This window comes from Dysidea avara, chromosome 5, assembly GCF_963678975.1.
Source record: "Dysidea avara chromosome 5, odDysAvar1.4, whole genome shotgun sequence".
NCBI classification, from domain to species: Eukaryota; Metazoa; Porifera; class Demospongiae; order Dictyoceratida; family Dysideidae; genus Dysidea; species Dysidea avara.
The window spans coordinates 21,312,487-21,331,529 of record NC_089276.1 but is presented as its reverse complement, the minus strand read 5'-3'; the positions used below and the strand labels follow the sequence as shown (position 1 = coordinate 21,331,529).

Genomic DNA, 19,043 nt, shown 5'->3' with positions numbered 1-19,043 from the left:
AGCAGGTATTTAATTGGCTTATAACAATTAAAGATAGAGTTACAGTAAGAAAATATAGAAAGTGTTTTAGGTAGGATATGGGCTAGATTATACTAAACATATACCATGTGATAGAAATATGTAGGAGATTGGGCAAGTGTTTGGGTACTACACAGTGCTTGGCCTGGAACTGAGCTTAACCATGCAGTAAACTTTGTATTTACATATTGTAATATGTATAAATAACATAACATGTGTACCCATGTTGCAGGTAGTTGGATTTCCAGTCCATTTGCCTCTATTGCTTCGGATTCGACACCTTCTTGATTGACTACCACTTAGCTCAAAGCCATCATCGCAAGTAAATCTACATGTATCTCCAGCAGTAGGTACTCCATCACCTCCCAGTGAACAATCAATCATTCCATTATCAGGAGCAGACAGAGGGTCACATGAAGTCTCTGTGACTGCTAAAGACACAAGTATTTAATTGACTTATAACAATTAAATATAGAGTTAAAGTAAGATAGAGTTGCTTGATCAATGTTGAAAATGCTACCTACACACCCTTGCATGAATGTATTATGTCTTATCAGCAGAGTTTCTGTATTAATAGTAACAATAAATACAACAATTATTCACACACATGTGGTGCTGTATGACATTCAATAATATCATAGTCACTACTACCATTAATCAGATATGGGCATAATCACATTATTATCAGTATGAAATGATTATTAATTTTTGACATAATCAGTGTAAGTTACTATCTATGGAATCAACAACTATAATTATCACACAGATGCAAATCCTGAGTACATCAATTAAGCTTTTACTTCATGCATACCTTGTACACAACGGGCTTCATCACCAAGCCACCTTATCCCACGACGATTAATTCGACATGTTCTTGTAGCATCACCAAGTAGTGTAAACCCATCATTACATGTAACAGTGCAAGTGTCTCCATTAGTAGCAGCTCCATCATCTCCCAGTGAACAGTCAATCATTCCATTTTCCGGTGCCATTATTGGTGGACATGCAGTTTCTATACACAAGAACAGACCATTTCACGATATGTAATCATTTTACATTTTTATTACTCAGAAGGTCATACATACATCATAAATCGATTCATACATTCATACATTTATACATACAAACATACACACACACACACACACACACACACATACACATACATACATTTATACTTAGGTGGTTTGTTTGTAGCTCTACAGGGTGATTTGTTTGTAGCTGATCTCTTGAATTCTCTTCAGGGTGACTGCTCTATTAGAGTATCTCAATCTCGCACTTGCTTTATTATTATTATTATTATTATTATTACTACTACTAGGAAAAAGTCACATATAACCAAGTACATATGCCAGTTAGGCAACATACATGCATAGTGAATAATATAGTGTGACAGTGAAACGTTACCCTACAAACCAATAACTGTTAAACTAGCTGTTAATAAACAAGGTGAGGCAGGCCCTGATTGAAGAGATTCAGTATTACCTTGCCAAAGACAGAAACATGTGGAGAGATGTGTGCCAGGAAGGAGTGAAGAAAGTGCAAAACATTGCTCTTTCTGTACAGTTTATTTTGAAACTTGCCACCATGGATTTCAAAGGAGACATGACATCGCCAGACACAAGTATCAAATGACATATCCACGAAGGAAGAAGAGGTAGCCATGGTTTGGTCCCACCACTGTCAATAACATTGTACACTTTTCGGTATGCATGATATGTGATGTTTAACAAACATATAAAATATTATAGTATTGCCAATACATTACATATTATGTGCTTTGAATTCAGGTAAAGTGATGCTGAACCAATTAAGGGCAGCCGTACAAAGTAAATTTGACAGCATGTTTGTGGTTATGCACAACAAACACAGAAACCCAAAGATCATACTAAAGAATCTCAGAGTAACCTTATGTACATTGTTTGCATACAAAACCAGCTTCCAGTACATCTTTACAATCAGAATTTTTAAAGGAGACTGCTCCAATTCAGAGAATGTTTAATGGCCATATGATTTAGATAATCTTAATTATGTGGCAATAGGTTGGCTCCAAAACATCAGGCCAGTTACTGATGAGGAAGTTTAAACATTAGTGGATTAAATGGACAAGTGTGAAATAATTCACACAATGTACTATTCCCTAATAGAACAATCACCAATATGTTGTCAGTACAATCTATTATTTCATACTATCAGAGAGTAGCTGGGAAAGAAATAACAGTAATTTTTGCAAAGAGTTATAGCATAGTTGACATTACAATGTTTCCACTAGTCATTGAGAATTATGTGAAGAACCGAACACAATGACCACGAACACAAAGGGACACACATGCACTTAGCAGGCTGACATTCAAAACAGATCAATCTAAGAACTAATTGATGTGACTCAATATAACTGGAAATGACAGTCAAAACCCTTCACCTTATGCTGTGTGGTAATAAACAAAAGCTAAATAGAGCCTACATTATTGATATAACTTTTGACTGCTCATTTAGAGTATCTTGATCATAGGCATAGTAACTTAGAAGGTAAGAAGGCTAAGCCCCCTCACAATTTTCTGATTGTAAATTGTAAAGATTGAGATACTCTAATAGAGCAGTCAATTACTCTAATAAAAGCAGTCACAGTATTCAGAGGAGCAGTGTAGCAAAGTATGATATTGTAAATAAAGATTTTTATATGTTTTATTTATCAGTGATACAATGTATATTTGATGGAGGGAATCCTTCTTAGTAGACATTGACCTTTTTTTTTTCCCCAATACTTTTCCCTACCAAAGCAAGAGTCTATGCCTATATTGACGTGCTTGACATTAGTGCTGCCACAATATAGAAAACTCCATATCGTATATCAGCAAGGTTTATGTCACGATATGAATGATATCAAGACACACGGCAATGTGTCATGCGGCCAAGAAAGCCAGCGACCACACTGTGAATATATTGACAGGAAGAAAGAAAACAGCTTTTTCATGCATGCATGGCTCCATGGCCCCTTCTCAAAGCACACCATTTTTGCATTATAGCTGTCCCCCAGGTAGGGTACACCACACAGCAAATGTGATTAAATTCGCAACAGCCATTTGCGAGATATGGGCATTCAAAGTTTCATTTTAATTTCTTCGTTTTTTCTTGTTATGCCGTACAGGGGCTACGGGGGCTTTGATTTCTTTTTGCACACTTTGCAAAAATTGTTATAAAATGCAAACGTGTAACTTGATGCCTTGATCTTTGGCACAAATGAAGAACGTGTAACGGTGGATTCACATATCAAGTTTGTTGTGAATCTGAGGAATATTCAAGGAGTTATGAGCGTTTACTCACATAAAAAAAGATCTAACTTTTGTCACAGTTACATGGTAAACCAAGCATAGAAATAACTTGAAAATTGGTGTGTAGGTAGGCTGATCATTGTAGCAGTACCTTTTGATAGTTTCAATAGCAATAGAGTTACAGTGACCAAGTTATAAAGCAAAAACCAAGCAGGTGTAAAATTGTGGGATCGAGATACTCTAATAGAGCAGTTACTGCAGGGTAAAAAAGGTGCACAAAAATGTCGAAAAAAAATTTACAGTACAAGAGTTTGAACCAGGGACCTCCATATCTAACACCTGCATCCTTAACCATTGAACCACTGCTGCCTTGGCTGATCACTTCACATAATTTCTGCTTTATAAATGAAATTTCTAGTTGAAATCTGCTTATAATCAAAGCTTGTAATTTCATAGATCTAGCTACAAACCACTATAACTAGCATTCCAATCTGAGGGGTTCCAAGGGAATACCCCTGGGTAGTTTTGTTTTGAAATTTGAAATTGAACCCGACAGCGATTAAACAATTTATTCTACTGCTGCATTAGGGTGACTGCTCTATTAGGGTATCACAATATTTTATAAGCTTTCTACTAAATACTGTACATAACACCCAGGAAAATGTTACAATTTAGACCCTCTAAAATTGAATGTGTGAGACGGGTTTCAACAGTTTATTAGAATAGCTACTACTGAATACTCTGATTTGCCCGACTGCTAGCTACATTAGTGTGACTGTTCTAATAGAGTATCTCGATCTTTACTTAGCTATGCATGGACAACCGACCTGGACCCAGATTCCGGCTATGCCTCTGTCAGCCTGGTGCTACCTTTTGGCCCTGTCCCTACTTAAATTACAGATACTTACAACACTTCTTTATTTGTAAATCTTCGATTCGGTTAATTCATCCTGGCCGCTAAGTCCTTCTAAATCTATGTTCTGGTCAAGTAGTCTATCTCACACCACCAAGTTTTTGATAGTATAGTACCAGAATGGTACTCTAGCCAATGGCAGTTCCATTCTATATAATTCTAATCCGCTGAGTTTGAAAGTTCAAAGTAGTATCTAATGCCTAGTTAAATGTGTAGCACATAGCTATGAACTGGTTGATAACTATAAATCAGTTTTGACTGGTTCTCGAACTGGTTATACAAGTTTGCTGTTGCTGTGTTTTTAAACTGGTTGCCAGGTACTGAAGAGATGTTACTATGGATAGCATCATTTAGAAAACCAAACTTGGTTATTAAGAGTCGCAGAAGCAAACCCGTCATTTTATTTAATGTTCGGATATTGCTTCACCAAATACCGGTTAGTGTTCTGTTCCATACGTTGTAGTTTTGTCTGTGAATTAATTAATTATTTATGACATCAAGTTTGTATTATTATTATTAGTAAATTGGTTATATAATTAATTATTAACACTTTATAGTGACCAGCACTGAAGGTCTGACAGCAACATGTGCTGCAGCCTTAGGATTATCTAACCTAATTACAAGGACTTAGACTTCAATGACTTATAGCTAATAAGGTGTAACAGAAAAGGCACCAAAGTAAGGAAAAAATCCCCCCAACCCCAGGATTTGAACTGCAGGTCACCCAATGGGCCACACTTAGTCTTCCTCCAGGATGGATGGTTTTCTTCCTTAAATCTAAAGTATTTATTATTATTAACACTTTACAGTGACCAGCACTGAAGGTCTGACAACAACGTGTGCTGCAGCCCTCACCTAATTACAAGGACTTAGATTTGGATTTTGTGTTATAACTCTGTGGGTTTAAGTCTGATTCTTCTCAACCATTGAAGAGCCTTTCTAAGATGATTAATCCATCTGTACACCTATTTTTAAATCATTCCACTGAGTGGTTTATCTGGTAGGTGTGACAAGTATTCGTGTGTTTTTTTATTAGCTAATCTCGATTGCGTGATTGGTACACACTGTTGGTTGTTGCTGTATCTTCACGATATTTAGCTCAATTTACTTCAAACAACAAAACGTTTGAGGATCAATAGTTAACCTATTCACATACCAATTTTCAGCTTCTTCCCATAAGCGGATTACCTTGTAGGCGTGACAACATACTGGTATTATTGTTCGTGAATAATCACTAATAACGCCTTGACTGCTTATCATATTCCAGCCAAACTTGGTACCAAGATGTACCTTTATACTCCCCTTCTGTGTGCCAAATTTTAAGGCAATCGGATATTGCGTTCATGTTTGATGGCAATTTTTGTAATTGTGCAAAAAGACAAAGAAAAAGAAGAAAAAATAAAGAAACTAAGCCAATTTTTGTAGTCTCATATCTCAGGAATTCTTGAAGCAATTTTGCTGAAAGTAGGAATGTGGAGTACTGACATTGGTGGGTGTGTCCACAGCAAAACTCATTTTGTTTCGTAAAGGCAGCACAGAGCTATGAATGTGTAAAAATTGCATTTTCTTTCTTCCTGTCAATATACTCATGATGTTGCATGCCGGCTTCTTGGGCTGCATGATACACTACCATGTACGTGTCTAAGGTGTCTTGATATAGTATTTGCAAAGGAGCATATTATGCAATAAAGTCACATGCACAAAATGCACAGGTTATCCTGACAAACACAAAAGGGAATTACCGTAGCTTTAAATAATAAGCATTAAGTATCAAAATTGTACAGAACTCTACCACTATACACAAGTGCTGTGAAATTGAGAAACCCTAATAGAGAAGTCACATGATAGGTATCTAGTTGACTGTAATTCTAATTATTTACTATTGCTCTGACTTTTTTAGTTTCAGGAGACTTTTAAAGCTCTAAGACTTAATACATTTTCACTAGGTAGGTATTTAAGTGATGTAATTATTCTTTTAGAGTGGTGAACTGCCCTTTTGGGTACCTGAATTTTTTTTGTTACAGGTATATGACAAATAAAAAAGGGAAGGAGGAATGGCTTCCCACAACCTATGATACTAGTGTATGAGGCATTTATAACACTGAATGGTCAGGATGTTAAACTTTCTTATTTGTGCTCAGACTTGGGGTGTCCATGTGTAAAGCTATCATCAGTGCCTCTTTGTGTTTATAAGCAAAGCTTGATGAAGTGCTCGTTAAAGAGTTTGTGTGTAAGACACTTAACTGCTAGTGTCTGCTACAGTACACAAATTCAACTAATTGTTCAAATTAAGATACATCAATTAATCTATTACTGTGGTGGTAGCAAGTATTTCAAGCATACCTGATTCACAGCGGGCTTCATCACCATTCCAATCCATCCTACGACGATTAATTCGACATGTTCTTGTAGCATCACCACGTAGAGTAAATCCATCATTACATGTAACAGTGCAAGTGTCTCCATTAGTAGCAGCTCCATCATCTCCCAGTGAGCAGTCAATCATTCCATTATCAGGAGCCATTAGAGTTGGACATACACGACCTACATAATAGCAAGAAGCATCATTTCATGTTATGTTTACTCTATACTCAGATAATCACAGTATTCATAAATACATACACATAACATTGTGACTGTCTCAGTAAAGCTAATACATTCAGTTATGGTTATTCACTTATTCTCTGTGCATCAAACTAAAATGTGGTCAACCTATACTAGTTTGTTATCTGACATTGTAATCTAATTGTTTGAATTCATATTAATAATTATAATTTTACCTATACCAAAACAGCCAAGCTGTGAAAAAAGATGTGGCCACAAAAAGCCAAGGAGAAAAAAGATTTGTAATTAGAGGTGGTAGCCAAAAAAATGGCTGTGATGGTACTGTAGGTTAATGTTTAAGAAATCATTGGAGGAAGGTCGATTACGCACTGCATGGAAAGAAGCTCACGTGACTCCAATATTTAAGAAAGGGTCTAGGTATCTTCCCACAAATTATCAACCGGTTAATTAAACATCCATTGTGTGTACAATGTTGTGCTGGTATATAAAATGTGTGGAAAAGGTATCTTTTCGCAATTCCAGTCACATATTGTGCTCTTAGAAAATTGTACATTGAGTTCTCTTTTACAGTATCTTGATCTTCAGTCACTTTTCTGTTCACAAGTAGCTGCAAACCTGATTCTTTACTGTGTTTCTCTGTTTTATTAGACTACCCGAATTCCGCATCGGCAAAATGTGAAGAGTTTCAGCTTCTCTGATACACAATGCACAAAATTATGCCTTTATAATGGCTGACATAATAGCAAGAATGTACGTATTGAACACCTTTGTCCACATGCACTATTCTGCATAACAGTTGATAGCTAACCCGCCTGGTTTGTAAACAATCTGGTAGATTGTTGCATGCTTTTGATCAGAGTATTTACAAAACCAGACACAACCCCATACAACTATTACATGAGAATACAACAAGCAAAAGAATAACAGCATGGAAATAGGAGTATTAACTGTACCTGGTGTTGGTGATGGTGTCATCATTGTTGAGATAGTGGTAGCGGGTACTGTGGAGATAAATGTATATGCTATACTTAGAACGCATCAGTAACATTCAGTTTCCTATATAAGCACAATGGAGGCCTGCCCACATACTTCTACTATATTTCCTAACAACATCAATATAAAATGATCTTCTCAATTCAATTGGTAGAGTCTGTAGACTAACATTTAAATTAATAGTTTTAACCATTTATCACACTGAAAATTCATTAACTATACCTGATGATGATGATGACATCATCATTGTTGAGGTGGTAAGAGCTGGTACTGATGAAGTAGTAGGAGCTGGTACTGATGAAGTAGTAGGAGCTGGTACTGATGAAGTAGTAGGAGCTGTTACTGATGAAGTAGTAGGAGCTGGTACTAATGAGGAAGTAGGAGCTGGTACTGATGAGGTAGTAGGAGCTGTTACTGATGAAGTAGTAGGAGCTGTTACCGATGATGAAGTAGGAGCTGGTACCGATGAGGTAGTAGGAGCTGTTACTGATGAAGTAGTAGGAGCTGATACTGATGAGGAAGTAGGAACTGGTACTGATGAAGTAGTAGGAGCTGTTACTGATGATGAAGTAGGAGTTGGTACTGATGAGGTAGTAGGAGCTACTACCGATGAAGTAGTAGGAACTGCTACTGATGAGGTAGTAGGAGCTGTTACTGATGATGAAGTAGGAGCTGCTACTGATGATGAAGTAGGAGCTGCTACTGATGAAGATATGGCACCTATATATATATGGAGTAATATAATATACAACTGTATTGTACCGTTTATATGTATGCATTGCATGTGTCATTATGTTAACAACTCTAGCCATCATAATTATGGCAACATCACATTGTAATTAATTTGTGACCAAATTTTGGAAACTTGCCCATAACTATGATCGAAATTGTTTTAACATTTAAGGTGATACTGTTAAGTGCAAGGTCCAACTTTAGAAACATTTCAAAAACTTTCTTGTATTTCAAGGAATTGAGAATCGATTACAAGTGAATTCACACCATAAAACTTATTATTAAATATTGTAGGTATCAAAAGCTCCAATATGGGTGATGTTTCAAAATTCTGTCACATTAAAAATTCTGTGACAGTAAGTGACCTGCTGAGGCCATTTTTGCAAAATTCCATTTTGCTAGTGAAATAACCCAGGTTAAAATACGCTTACTACATAAAATTTACACACATTTTAATCACCTCGGTATGCACTAAAAAAGCCCAAATCAATGAATCCTATACACCATCAGATTCATCCGTTCATAGGGAGTAAAAAAATCTTTGTTATGCGTTCATACAGCATAAAGTACGTGAGCTATGGGTGTTCATTTACAGTGCAGCAGAAGTAAAGTTTACCATTGTTGTTGAAGTAATAGTTAGACACTTGTAATAGGTGTCTTCGCGGATTTTAACACCTGAGGTGATGTTAATAATTACTGAGGCGCAACAATGATTTTGGTTAAGGTATTTTGGCTGCATAACTCACTATACTGTGTACTGTGATTATAATAGTTTCTCTATTAGAAGAAATAAAACTGCATATTAGAGATATTGAAAGTGTAGTAAGTTGTAAAGAAAAGCGGTGGAAATGTACTGATGAAATAATACATGCACACAAAGACATGTACACACACACACACGCACACACACGCACACACACACGCACACACACACACACACACATACACACACCCACACCACCAAACCCCCCCCCCACACACACACACACACACACACACCTCAACTAATGATGCAGCGCAGAATGTAGCCAACATGCAAATAACTGTATTGATAATGATAAACACAGAAAGTTTGTACAGTGTACTTCTTCTATTTAATACCCATGCACTGGTAGCTACATCTTATCACTACTGTGACTCAAAATTCTACTTGTATATTAATTGAGCAAATCATACCTGTCCCACACATGGGTTCAGTGCCACTCCAGGTCCTATCATTCTGACAAGTCCTACTAGAACTACCAGTTAGTGTAAACCCATCATCACATTTGAACTGGCAAGTTTCTCCAGGATTAGCAACATTGTTGGCTCCCAATTGGCAGGAAATTGTACCACCAACAGGTGCAAAGATTTTTGGACATATAGCTATTGAATGTAAAAAAAAATACATACAGTAATCAACATTATTTTACATACTCTAAAGACATTGAACTTTGCATAGGAGGATCTAATTGACATAGTGTGCTTGAAGTAGCAAGGGTTATGTATGGAAAATAAAAAGAAAATGTTATATGGAAGGTGTAGAACAGTTTTGAATAGTAGGCATGGGTAAACCACACAGCTTTGAATAGTATGGCAGTTTTAGTTATGAAACAAGTTGACGTTGTGTTGCTTCTAAAATCCAGGCACCAACAAAATACTATAATATAATATTATTTGAAAATTTTAATTAAAATATGTAATGCGTGTGCCTGGAAGAAAGCAAACGATCACTGCCAGTATACATTATTACTGCATTTCATATTTACAAACACATACGGTAACTTACTTAACCATTTCTTGGTGGGTTATTCATACTTTATAAAAATAACATCGATATACTCTAATAGAGCAGTCACTTACTCTAAAACAGCGGTCATAAAACATTAATGTGCTTTAATAAAATAGTCATTTCTCAAACATAAACTTGATTTTGAAATGATTTTGAGCATAATAGGCTTGTTTTTTATGCAATGCCCAAAAGCATAATAGGTAAAATTATGTAATACCTCCAAGCTGTTTTGAAGGAAATGTGAGGCTGATTTTGGGTGATATTTAAGGGCAAAAAAAAATCCCAAACCTCCGTGATCCCTACTAGTTACTACACAGTACTGTATGATACATAGAAACTGTCTGCAACAGTATTTTACAAATAACTTACGTTCACATGTCGATGCATCTTCACAGTTTCCATCAGAATTGACCACTTGTCCCAATGGACAGAAGCATCCTTCAGCACATCCTCCAGTACAGGTAGCACCAATATTCTCACATGTTTGAGGGCAGAGAGGACCACACTGTTGGAATGTTTGACCTCCAGTACACAGCGATGCTGAATAATAGTGTACATTCATAAAAGTTTAAGTAGCTGATGTACATTGATGGTATAGTTAATATTAGTGTCATGAATTAATCTTACACATATATTTATTTTAAGCATACAGTAGCTTTTTTGTGCAGCCAAGGGAAGCCAATTTAAGTCTACAATTTTATACACTTGTAACTTGGACACCTTATTTTCATATATATCCAATTAAATCCGTGAGTCAAAAAAGTTACAGGAATTGTATGGTAGTTATTGCCTATACAGCCCAGTGAGGTGTAGATATGCAAAAGCAGATCTAGGATTTCTCATGGGGTGTACTAAGCTAGAAACAACTATGCTTGTAGGGAATAAGAAAAAGTGGTAACTGGTTGATATACAACTAGTGACAGGGTGCGAAGCACACTCAGCATACAGAGCATGCTTTATTTAGGGGTTCTCAGACTTGCCCCCCGACCCCTCTAGATAAATGGACACAAATACACAAAACAATTTGGAATTTCCAACTAGAGTAGGAACCATAGCACATCGATAAACAGTACTGAAACAAGCTGGAGTAATATTCCTACTGTGCATTTCTCTTATGATATCTTGGAGCACAGTAGGGATATAATACTTCTTATTGATTTAATATCGTGCACTACTCCAGCTTGTTTCAGTACTTTTTATCAATGTGCTATGGTCCCTACTCTAGCTGGAAATTCCAATTTTTCGTTTACTTGTTTGTTAACGTTTTGTAAATAACTATTATGACTGGTGAACCATGCATACCAGGTCTGAAATGGTGCTGCACGCCCCAGCTATATATTAATTACCATCTGGAAAGTGAAGTATCCATTGTCAGCTATGTTCAACCTGTCATGCAGCATTTTGAATCAAAAACTGTTCGAAAAGCACCTCTGCAATACATGCATAGAAAGAAATGGTGCGCGTGTGGCCCAGTTATAACAACTAAGTGAAGTATCCATTACCCTTCATTGTTGGCTATGTTCAACTTGTTATACAGCAGTACAAATCAAGAACTGTTCAAAACGTACCTCTGCAATTAAAGTAGTCATCATGAAAAATATAGACGATTTCCATTACGAAAGGAAGCCATCATGTGCTACCACTAAATCAACACTTTTCGCTGTCAGCAAAGATGAATGGCATACTGTTTAAGTCCATGAAGAATGCATCGTACCTACTGCGGTATGCCAAAAGGCACCTCTCGGGCTGAAGCGGCGTTGAACAGTGAAAAAATTAAGTCCGTAGCCCTAGCCGTTGTCGAGTTTCGCTTGTCTAAAGGCATCAGTCAGTCAGTCGGTTACTCAATCAGTAGAAAATTTCATTACATGTAAAATTCCGTAGCAACTTGTTGAAACATTTCAGGTTGATCTCAAGGCATGTTTGGGCTTAGTTTTGCCTAACCAATACTGCCTCATTGTCGTCAGAGAAATTGAGGCTGGTTTTTGAGTGATGTCAATTCGTGGGCCACGTCTACTCCTTTGTGGCCCCTACTATACAATACTATTGTACTGTATGATACATACACATAATACATACATAAAGTAAATAGCAATAGTATTGTACAGAGTACAGGCCCTACAATGAGATACTTAGCAGCTGGAACTACACATATAACAATATGCACACTTACGGCAGTCAAGTAGATTCCTCCATCCTGGTACTGGAACACCAGCACTAGTACAAGCAGAAGCATAAGCAGCAAAACTTTCACAGAAACATTCTTCTCTATCTTCTTCTTCACAATTACATCCATCAACAACACAGTCGTTTATGTATGTAGTAGGGTCAACCACTTTGTTGCAAGCACTAAAAACTGCTGACTTCATTCCAGCACATCTTTCTCTTGCTCGCGCTCCATCTTCAGGAGAACACATTGCATCTACAGTAGGCGTGCAAAATAGCCTGGTGTCATCAGTTTCCCAACTTTCACCAAATTCATTTGGAGTAGCCAATGCATTGCCATTTGGATCCTGAAAGTCATCAGCGGCATTACCATTGTAGTCTCCACACATTCCACACACTCTGTTTGCCCATTGTTTTGAGACAGTAACTTCAACACGCATCCGTCCATTCCAGAATATTCTGACACCAATTGTTGGTAAGATTACATGAGGGTTATTTCCAATTCGAAGTATCCGAACATCTCTTGTAGCATAAATTTCTCCATCACCAGTATGTGTCTGTAAATCACCATTGATGGTCACAGTTCCTCCTAAGCCTCTTCCAAGTACCACTGTAAAGTTGTTCTCTCCAGGAACTGAAATTGTCACCTGGTCAACACAAGACACTCTTTCATTGTGTGCTAGATTTCTTGCAATCACAGAAAAGTCATCACTATCACACGGTTGAGCTAAAACATAACTACATCCTCCTTGAAAGTCATAAAAGCGACTATCAAATGTTCTGTAATGAGGATCACCAACAGCATAACAGGTTGGACCATCAATTGGACATTCTTGTGGTTCACACTGAAGGTTTCCACCAAGACATGTACACCTCATAGAACAATCTGGTTGGATTTGTTGTCCTTCTTCAACTGTTCCTCCATTGTGAGTACATCCTAATTAGCAAGAAAAACATGTAATACATATTGTGCAATAGGAATAGAATATCTTAGTTATTGACACAAGTCCGAGGTTACACCATAAACAAGTGTCAATAACTCAGATGTATCACTGCATGTTATTTTGATTGAACCAGCTTATGTCCCACTAAGGCTCAGTAATGTAACTGGCTTGTGTTTTGACACCTATCTTTGAGTTCAATATCTGGACCATAATGTAGTTGTAGTTCAGGCAATATCTACTGTATGCTTCTTTTAAAGTTGTTAATGTATGGATCTGGTGGGAAATAAAAGACAGAAAGGCTCAAAGAATGTTAATATTATTTTTCATCCATAGTAACAAAGAAGGCACATGCAAGATGGGCCAGCATGCAGTACTGCTCAGATGTGGTACTGCTCATGTAAGAACTACTGTTAATCATTTACTGCGAAAGGCATACACAGTTGAAATATACATTATTTTGTGCACATGATCCTTTGCAAGTTATTAATAACTTATGGTACAGATGTAAGTTTACACTCATGCAGGGCCGCCCAGAGAAATTAAGGGGCCCAGGGCAAAGAGTTAAAGTGGGGCCCTTGACCCAAGTTGTAAGGTGAAGACCAAAAAAAAAAAAAAAAAAAAAAAAGGTCACAACTTGCTGGCAATGACAATAACTACCCATCACCAACCATATCTCCTTATCTATAAGCTTGCTACACTGCTCCTCTGAAGAATACTGTGACTGCTCTATTAGAGTATTTAGATCTGACTGCTCTATTAGAGTATATCGATCTTCTTACAGGTATTCAAGGGGCCCTTCATGAGGCCTCCTGGGGCCCCTTTCAGGCTGGGGCCCGGGGCAAAATGCCCCAGTTGCCCCCCCCCCCCCCCCTGTGGGCGGCCCTGCACTCATGTGCAAGTGGCAATTAATACAGCCACTCAATACAAGTCGGAACTCAATGTTTATGAGGCTGCAAGTGTTTTCCAGCATCGCATCACTTAATGAGTGTGCTACAGTCATCTGGTGACACAAGCAGTTATAACAACTAGAGACCTGAAAACCAATTCAGCAGACAGATTCCCTGATGCCGATTAGAGGCACTCGATAAGGCACTAATCAACCTACCCCACATTATCCCCAGAGTAATGGGAGAGCAGAATTTGCAGTAAAATTGACAAAGAAGCTGATTCATTCCACATAGTGTGGCAGATACCTAGAACTATGTGCAAAGATCCGCTGCATTACAGGAATGCACTATTGAGGAAAGATGGGTTATCACCAGAACAGAAATTATATGGTCAAACAACCTGCCAGCCCACCACCATTAATTTACTCTAGAGTGGCAACGAAGCATCACAAAGGATGAAACCAGCTGCAAAAATAACTCAGCAAGTTGCGACCAAACATTAAAGCCAAACAGTCTGTACACTTCCAAGCATCTGAATTTGATCTAACGTAGCAATATAAAACCTAAGGACAAAATATACGACATAGTCACACATGTGGGACCACACTGTCAGTATCACCTCTGCACCCAACACAGTAATACATTGGTCCACAATCATCGCTTCATTCACCGATTCTCTGTACCATAAACAAGTTAAGAAGTAATCCCCAACCCACTGGTACAAGTATGTTAGTCACAGCATGCCAAGATAGCAGAAAATGAATTGAAAATCCACAGTGGCTCTAGACTACAAGCTACAGGACAAACTAACATAATGATTGCAATTTTTAAATTTTCTTTGTAGCTTTTGTGAGTAAAAGCTCAGTGTGGGATGTAGTAAGTAATGCATATTTGAATTATGTATGCCTTTTCAATTTTCAATAAATAAATCACACATGTTAAAAGTATTCCTTACATCATGCAAGTTGAGTCATTACATTAAAATGCAGTTTCCCTAACCTGATTTAGCAACATAAACTCTTCTATTAAAATTAATATGCATGCAACATAAACTCTTCTATTAAAATTAATATGCATGCAAAGTTAATTTTTTTGCAACATTATATAACATACCTTGTATGCATGTAGGCTGAGTCCCAGTATATGTTCCATCTTCTTGACATCTTCTAACAGCACTACCACTAAGTGTAAACCCAGTGTTACATGTGAAAACACAGGTGCCTTCACTTGAGCAGTCGACCATTCCATTTCCAGGAGCAGTAAGTGGTGAACAGAGATCTGGAGTGAAATTAGCATTACATACTCACACAGTCACTGCATAATTCAACAAGCTCCTTCTATAATGAAATAACTATAAGACCATGCATAAATGCTGCATAAGCTCATGTCCACTATCCTTGGTTATAATATCATGTGCCTTTGGTAATAAACGACTCTTGATTATTTCCCAATAAGTTGTCTATAATGTACCATATAATCGCAAGCTCTATGATAAGTTTTTCTCAAACTCAGCCTAATATTATCACTCTCAGCATTCTGTTAAAGCTCTGATCATTACACATACTGAGTTTTAAAATCTTGAAAGGTACACATTTGTCAGAACTTGCAGTAACATTACTATACTTGAATACAGTGAAATTTGTGTATTAAGGTCAACCAATAGTGTTTTGCTGATCAAGGTATCATGGTTTTCCTGGTACGTTTACATGCTAAAGGATACTTTGGGACCATCAAGTGTCCAGCAGGTGTCCCCACAATTGTCCTTATTAATAGGTTCCAATGTAAACATGCAGTGATGATTCATAGCATAATTATGTAATATAAACATGATAACCAGCAAACAATCCTATACGTGTGTGTGTGTGTATGTGTGTGTGTGTATGTGTGTGTGTATGTGTGTGTGTGTATGTGTGTGTGTGTGTGTGTGTGTGTGTGCGTGTGTGTGTGTGTGTGTGTGTGTGTGTGTGTGTGTGCGTGTGTGTGTGTGTGTGTGTGTGTGTGTGTGTGTGTGTGTGTGTGTGTGTGTGTGTGTGTGTGTGTGCTAACAGTATAATACAATGTAGCACTTTCACCAGTATACAGTCAGTCAATACATTTTTAAATCCATGAAAGATTTTTGTGGTAAAGCCAACTGCTGCCAAACAAAATAATGCAATCGTAATTCACAGCAAATGACAGTATAAAATAATCCTGCATACTGGTATTATATATGTATAGTTCAACAACTAACCAGGGCAGGTTGTTGGTTCAACACATCTTCCATTGTCATCAACAACTAGTCCAACAGGACAGAAGCAACCTTGAGCACATCCACTAATTCTTGGTCTACCAACACTATCACAAGATTGAGGGTAGATAGAACCACACTGCTGGTATACCATATTAGCTGGACATGTCACAGCTACAATAGAACAATAACAGTTATTATCCACACAATTCAAATACATGCATCAATGTAAAAAGTGACAAATAGTTGAAATGATGCTAAAGTGCTACATGATAGACATATTGTACACAGTATATACTTAAACAGTAGGAATTGTGGAGGTTTTTGTTTCCCTTCAAAATACACTGTATAGACCAGAAACTAGTGTCATACTAAGTTCACAATGTCTTGGTAGGAATATTCACACTCAAACATTACCTCAAAGTGACTTGTCCTCAACGTTCTGAGAAGTTCCTATGAATTTTTAAAAATGATTTTTACAATTTAATGACTTACCAGCTAATGCTGTCAGACAGGCACTAGTACTATGGGCCTGATTTTCAGGCTAAGGTGTCACTTTAGTGAGTTTTGCACTAAGTCAAAGAGTCTTGTTTAAGTATACATGATAAGAGAAAAACAGCTGACGTATGTGAATCCTTGTGTATATTTGTGTATTTGTGTTTAGTTGTTTGTTCTGAATTTCGCATGGTCGATGCTTATTCAATTGCATGTTAATAATTGTTAGGCATCTGGATTAGCTATAGGATGTAGCACAATATCAACGTGTATCATTTCTTATGTTGACTATAATTTCCTCACATTTGTTTGTTGAGTTTTTGTAACATAACCAAATATGCACAGGGAGTGTATATAACACATCAAGAAAATAATAGTGCCAAGCATATGTATCACTAGGCTGTGAATTTTATAACAAAAATTATATGTATGCTGCCCAAATACTAGATACTGACAAGCTTTATTTAGTATACGTTAACTTGGTTATCAGCTACATAATTATGTTCTATTTGTTACATTACAGAGAACACTATGGTATGCTCATTCACAATCAATCCCCTCACTTTGATCACATATGGAGGCATATCGCAAAAATTACTTTGTTTTATTCCATAATTATATCACCACACAAGGCCATCCAACTACTTTAACACCTTTTCACTAGAGGCAAAAACAAATAGGACACAAAGGAGGGTAGGAAGTTGATGATATAATAATTGTGCATTTTTGCTCCAAAAAACACAAGTCAAAGTGCCTGATATCATATGCATACGAAACCGTAAAAGAATTTTTACTGTTAAAATATCCACATAACTCATAGGAAGATTCATTTCATATTGTCAGAGATGGACCCTACCTCCTTCAACTTAACAATTTAAAGAAGCTAAATTGTATGGGGTGATTATGACAGTCTGTTAGTATACAGTATCATAATTATACAGGCCAATGCTGTTTTTATTATGTGCTTACATTTCTTCTGCAAAATTAAATGCAATAACTTGTAAATTAGCTTAATAATTCATGCAATCCCACACATACTTAGAAATTGCTTTTCTAATATATTGCATCATTGTTATCATACAATACGATAGTACTGTATAGTAGGGATCACAAAAGGGTAGGCGTAGTCCATGAAAAACCATTGCCCAAAAACCAGCCTCACTTTTCCCAGATGGCAATGAGGCAGTATTGGTTAGGCAAAAGTAAGCCCAAACAAGCCTTAAGATCGACCCGAAATGCTTTCAACAAGTTGCTACGGAATTAAAAAAATTATTTAACAGAATTCTAGTGACTGACTGAGTAACTGACTGAGTAACTGACTGATGCCTTCATACAAGCATAACTCGATAATGGCTAAGGCTATGGGCTTGATTTTTTCACTGTTTGACATTGCTTCGGCCCGAGAGGTACCTTTTGGCATACCGCAGTACATACAATGCATTCTTCATAGCCTTACCAGTGTCCTCCTTTATGTCCCACTCAACTTTGCTGACAGCAAAAGTGTCGATTTGGTGGTAGCATGTGATGGCTTCCCTTCGTAATGAAAGTCGTCCGTATCTCTCACAGTAGCTACCTCACTTTTCAGATGATAATTGATATAACTGGGGCATGTGGCATTATTTTTCTTTTTCGGTATGTGTGGATTGTAGAGGCACTTTTCAAACAGTTCTTGATTCGTAATGTTGTGTAACGGGTTGAACATAGCTGACAGTGAAGCGCAATGGATACTTCACTTTTCAGATGATAATTGATATAGCTGGGGCTTGTGGTGCATGGCACAACTTCTTTCTTTTGATGTGGTATGCGTGGGCTCACCAGTCATAATAATTATTTACAAAAAAAGTTAACAAGCAAGTACACAAGAAATTGGAATTTTCAACAAGAGTAGGGACCATAGCACATCAATAAATAGTACTGAAACAAGTTGGAGTAGTGCATGATATTAAATCACAGTGAAACATTAGAAAGTGTTATATCCTTACTGTGCATTTCCATTATGGTATCTTGAGCACAGTAGGGATATAATACTTCTTATTGTTTTACTGTGATTTAAAATCATGCAC

General features: G+C 37.1%; 1 protein-coding gene across 2 annotated transcripts in view; it reads right to left on the bottom strand.

Annotated features, from left to right (window-relative positions):
- Positions 1 to 19,043, bottom strand: part of LOC136256168 (mucin-2-like) — a 36,579-nt gene that overhangs the window by 5,832 nt on the left and 11,704 nt on the right. Inside the window, exons 7-16 of one of the 2 annotated variants that reach the window (XM_066049113.1) lie at positions 16,489 to 16,659; positions 15,372 to 15,536; positions 12,435 to 13,364; positions 10,634 to 10,804; positions 9,670 to 9,858; positions 7,984 to 8,481; positions 7,722 to 7,769; positions 6,547 to 6,747; positions 830 to 1,030; positions 240 to 449 (exon numbers count right to left, since the gene is read on the bottom strand). In XM_066049113.1, coding sequence (XP_065905185.1) covers positions 240 to 449; positions 830 to 1,030; positions 6,547 to 6,747; positions 7,722 to 7,769; positions 7,984 to 8,481; positions 9,670 to 9,858; positions 10,634 to 10,804; positions 12,435 to 13,364; positions 15,372 to 15,536; positions 16,489 to 16,659 — 2,784 coding nt within the window. The remainder of the gene's footprint in view (positions 1 to 239; positions 450 to 829; positions 1,031 to 6,546; positions 6,748 to 7,721; positions 7,770 to 7,983; positions 8,482 to 9,669; positions 9,859 to 10,633; positions 10,805 to 12,434; positions 13,365 to 15,371; positions 15,537 to 16,488; positions 16,660 to 19,043) is intronic. The other variant, XM_066049114.1, reaches the window with a different exon arrangement.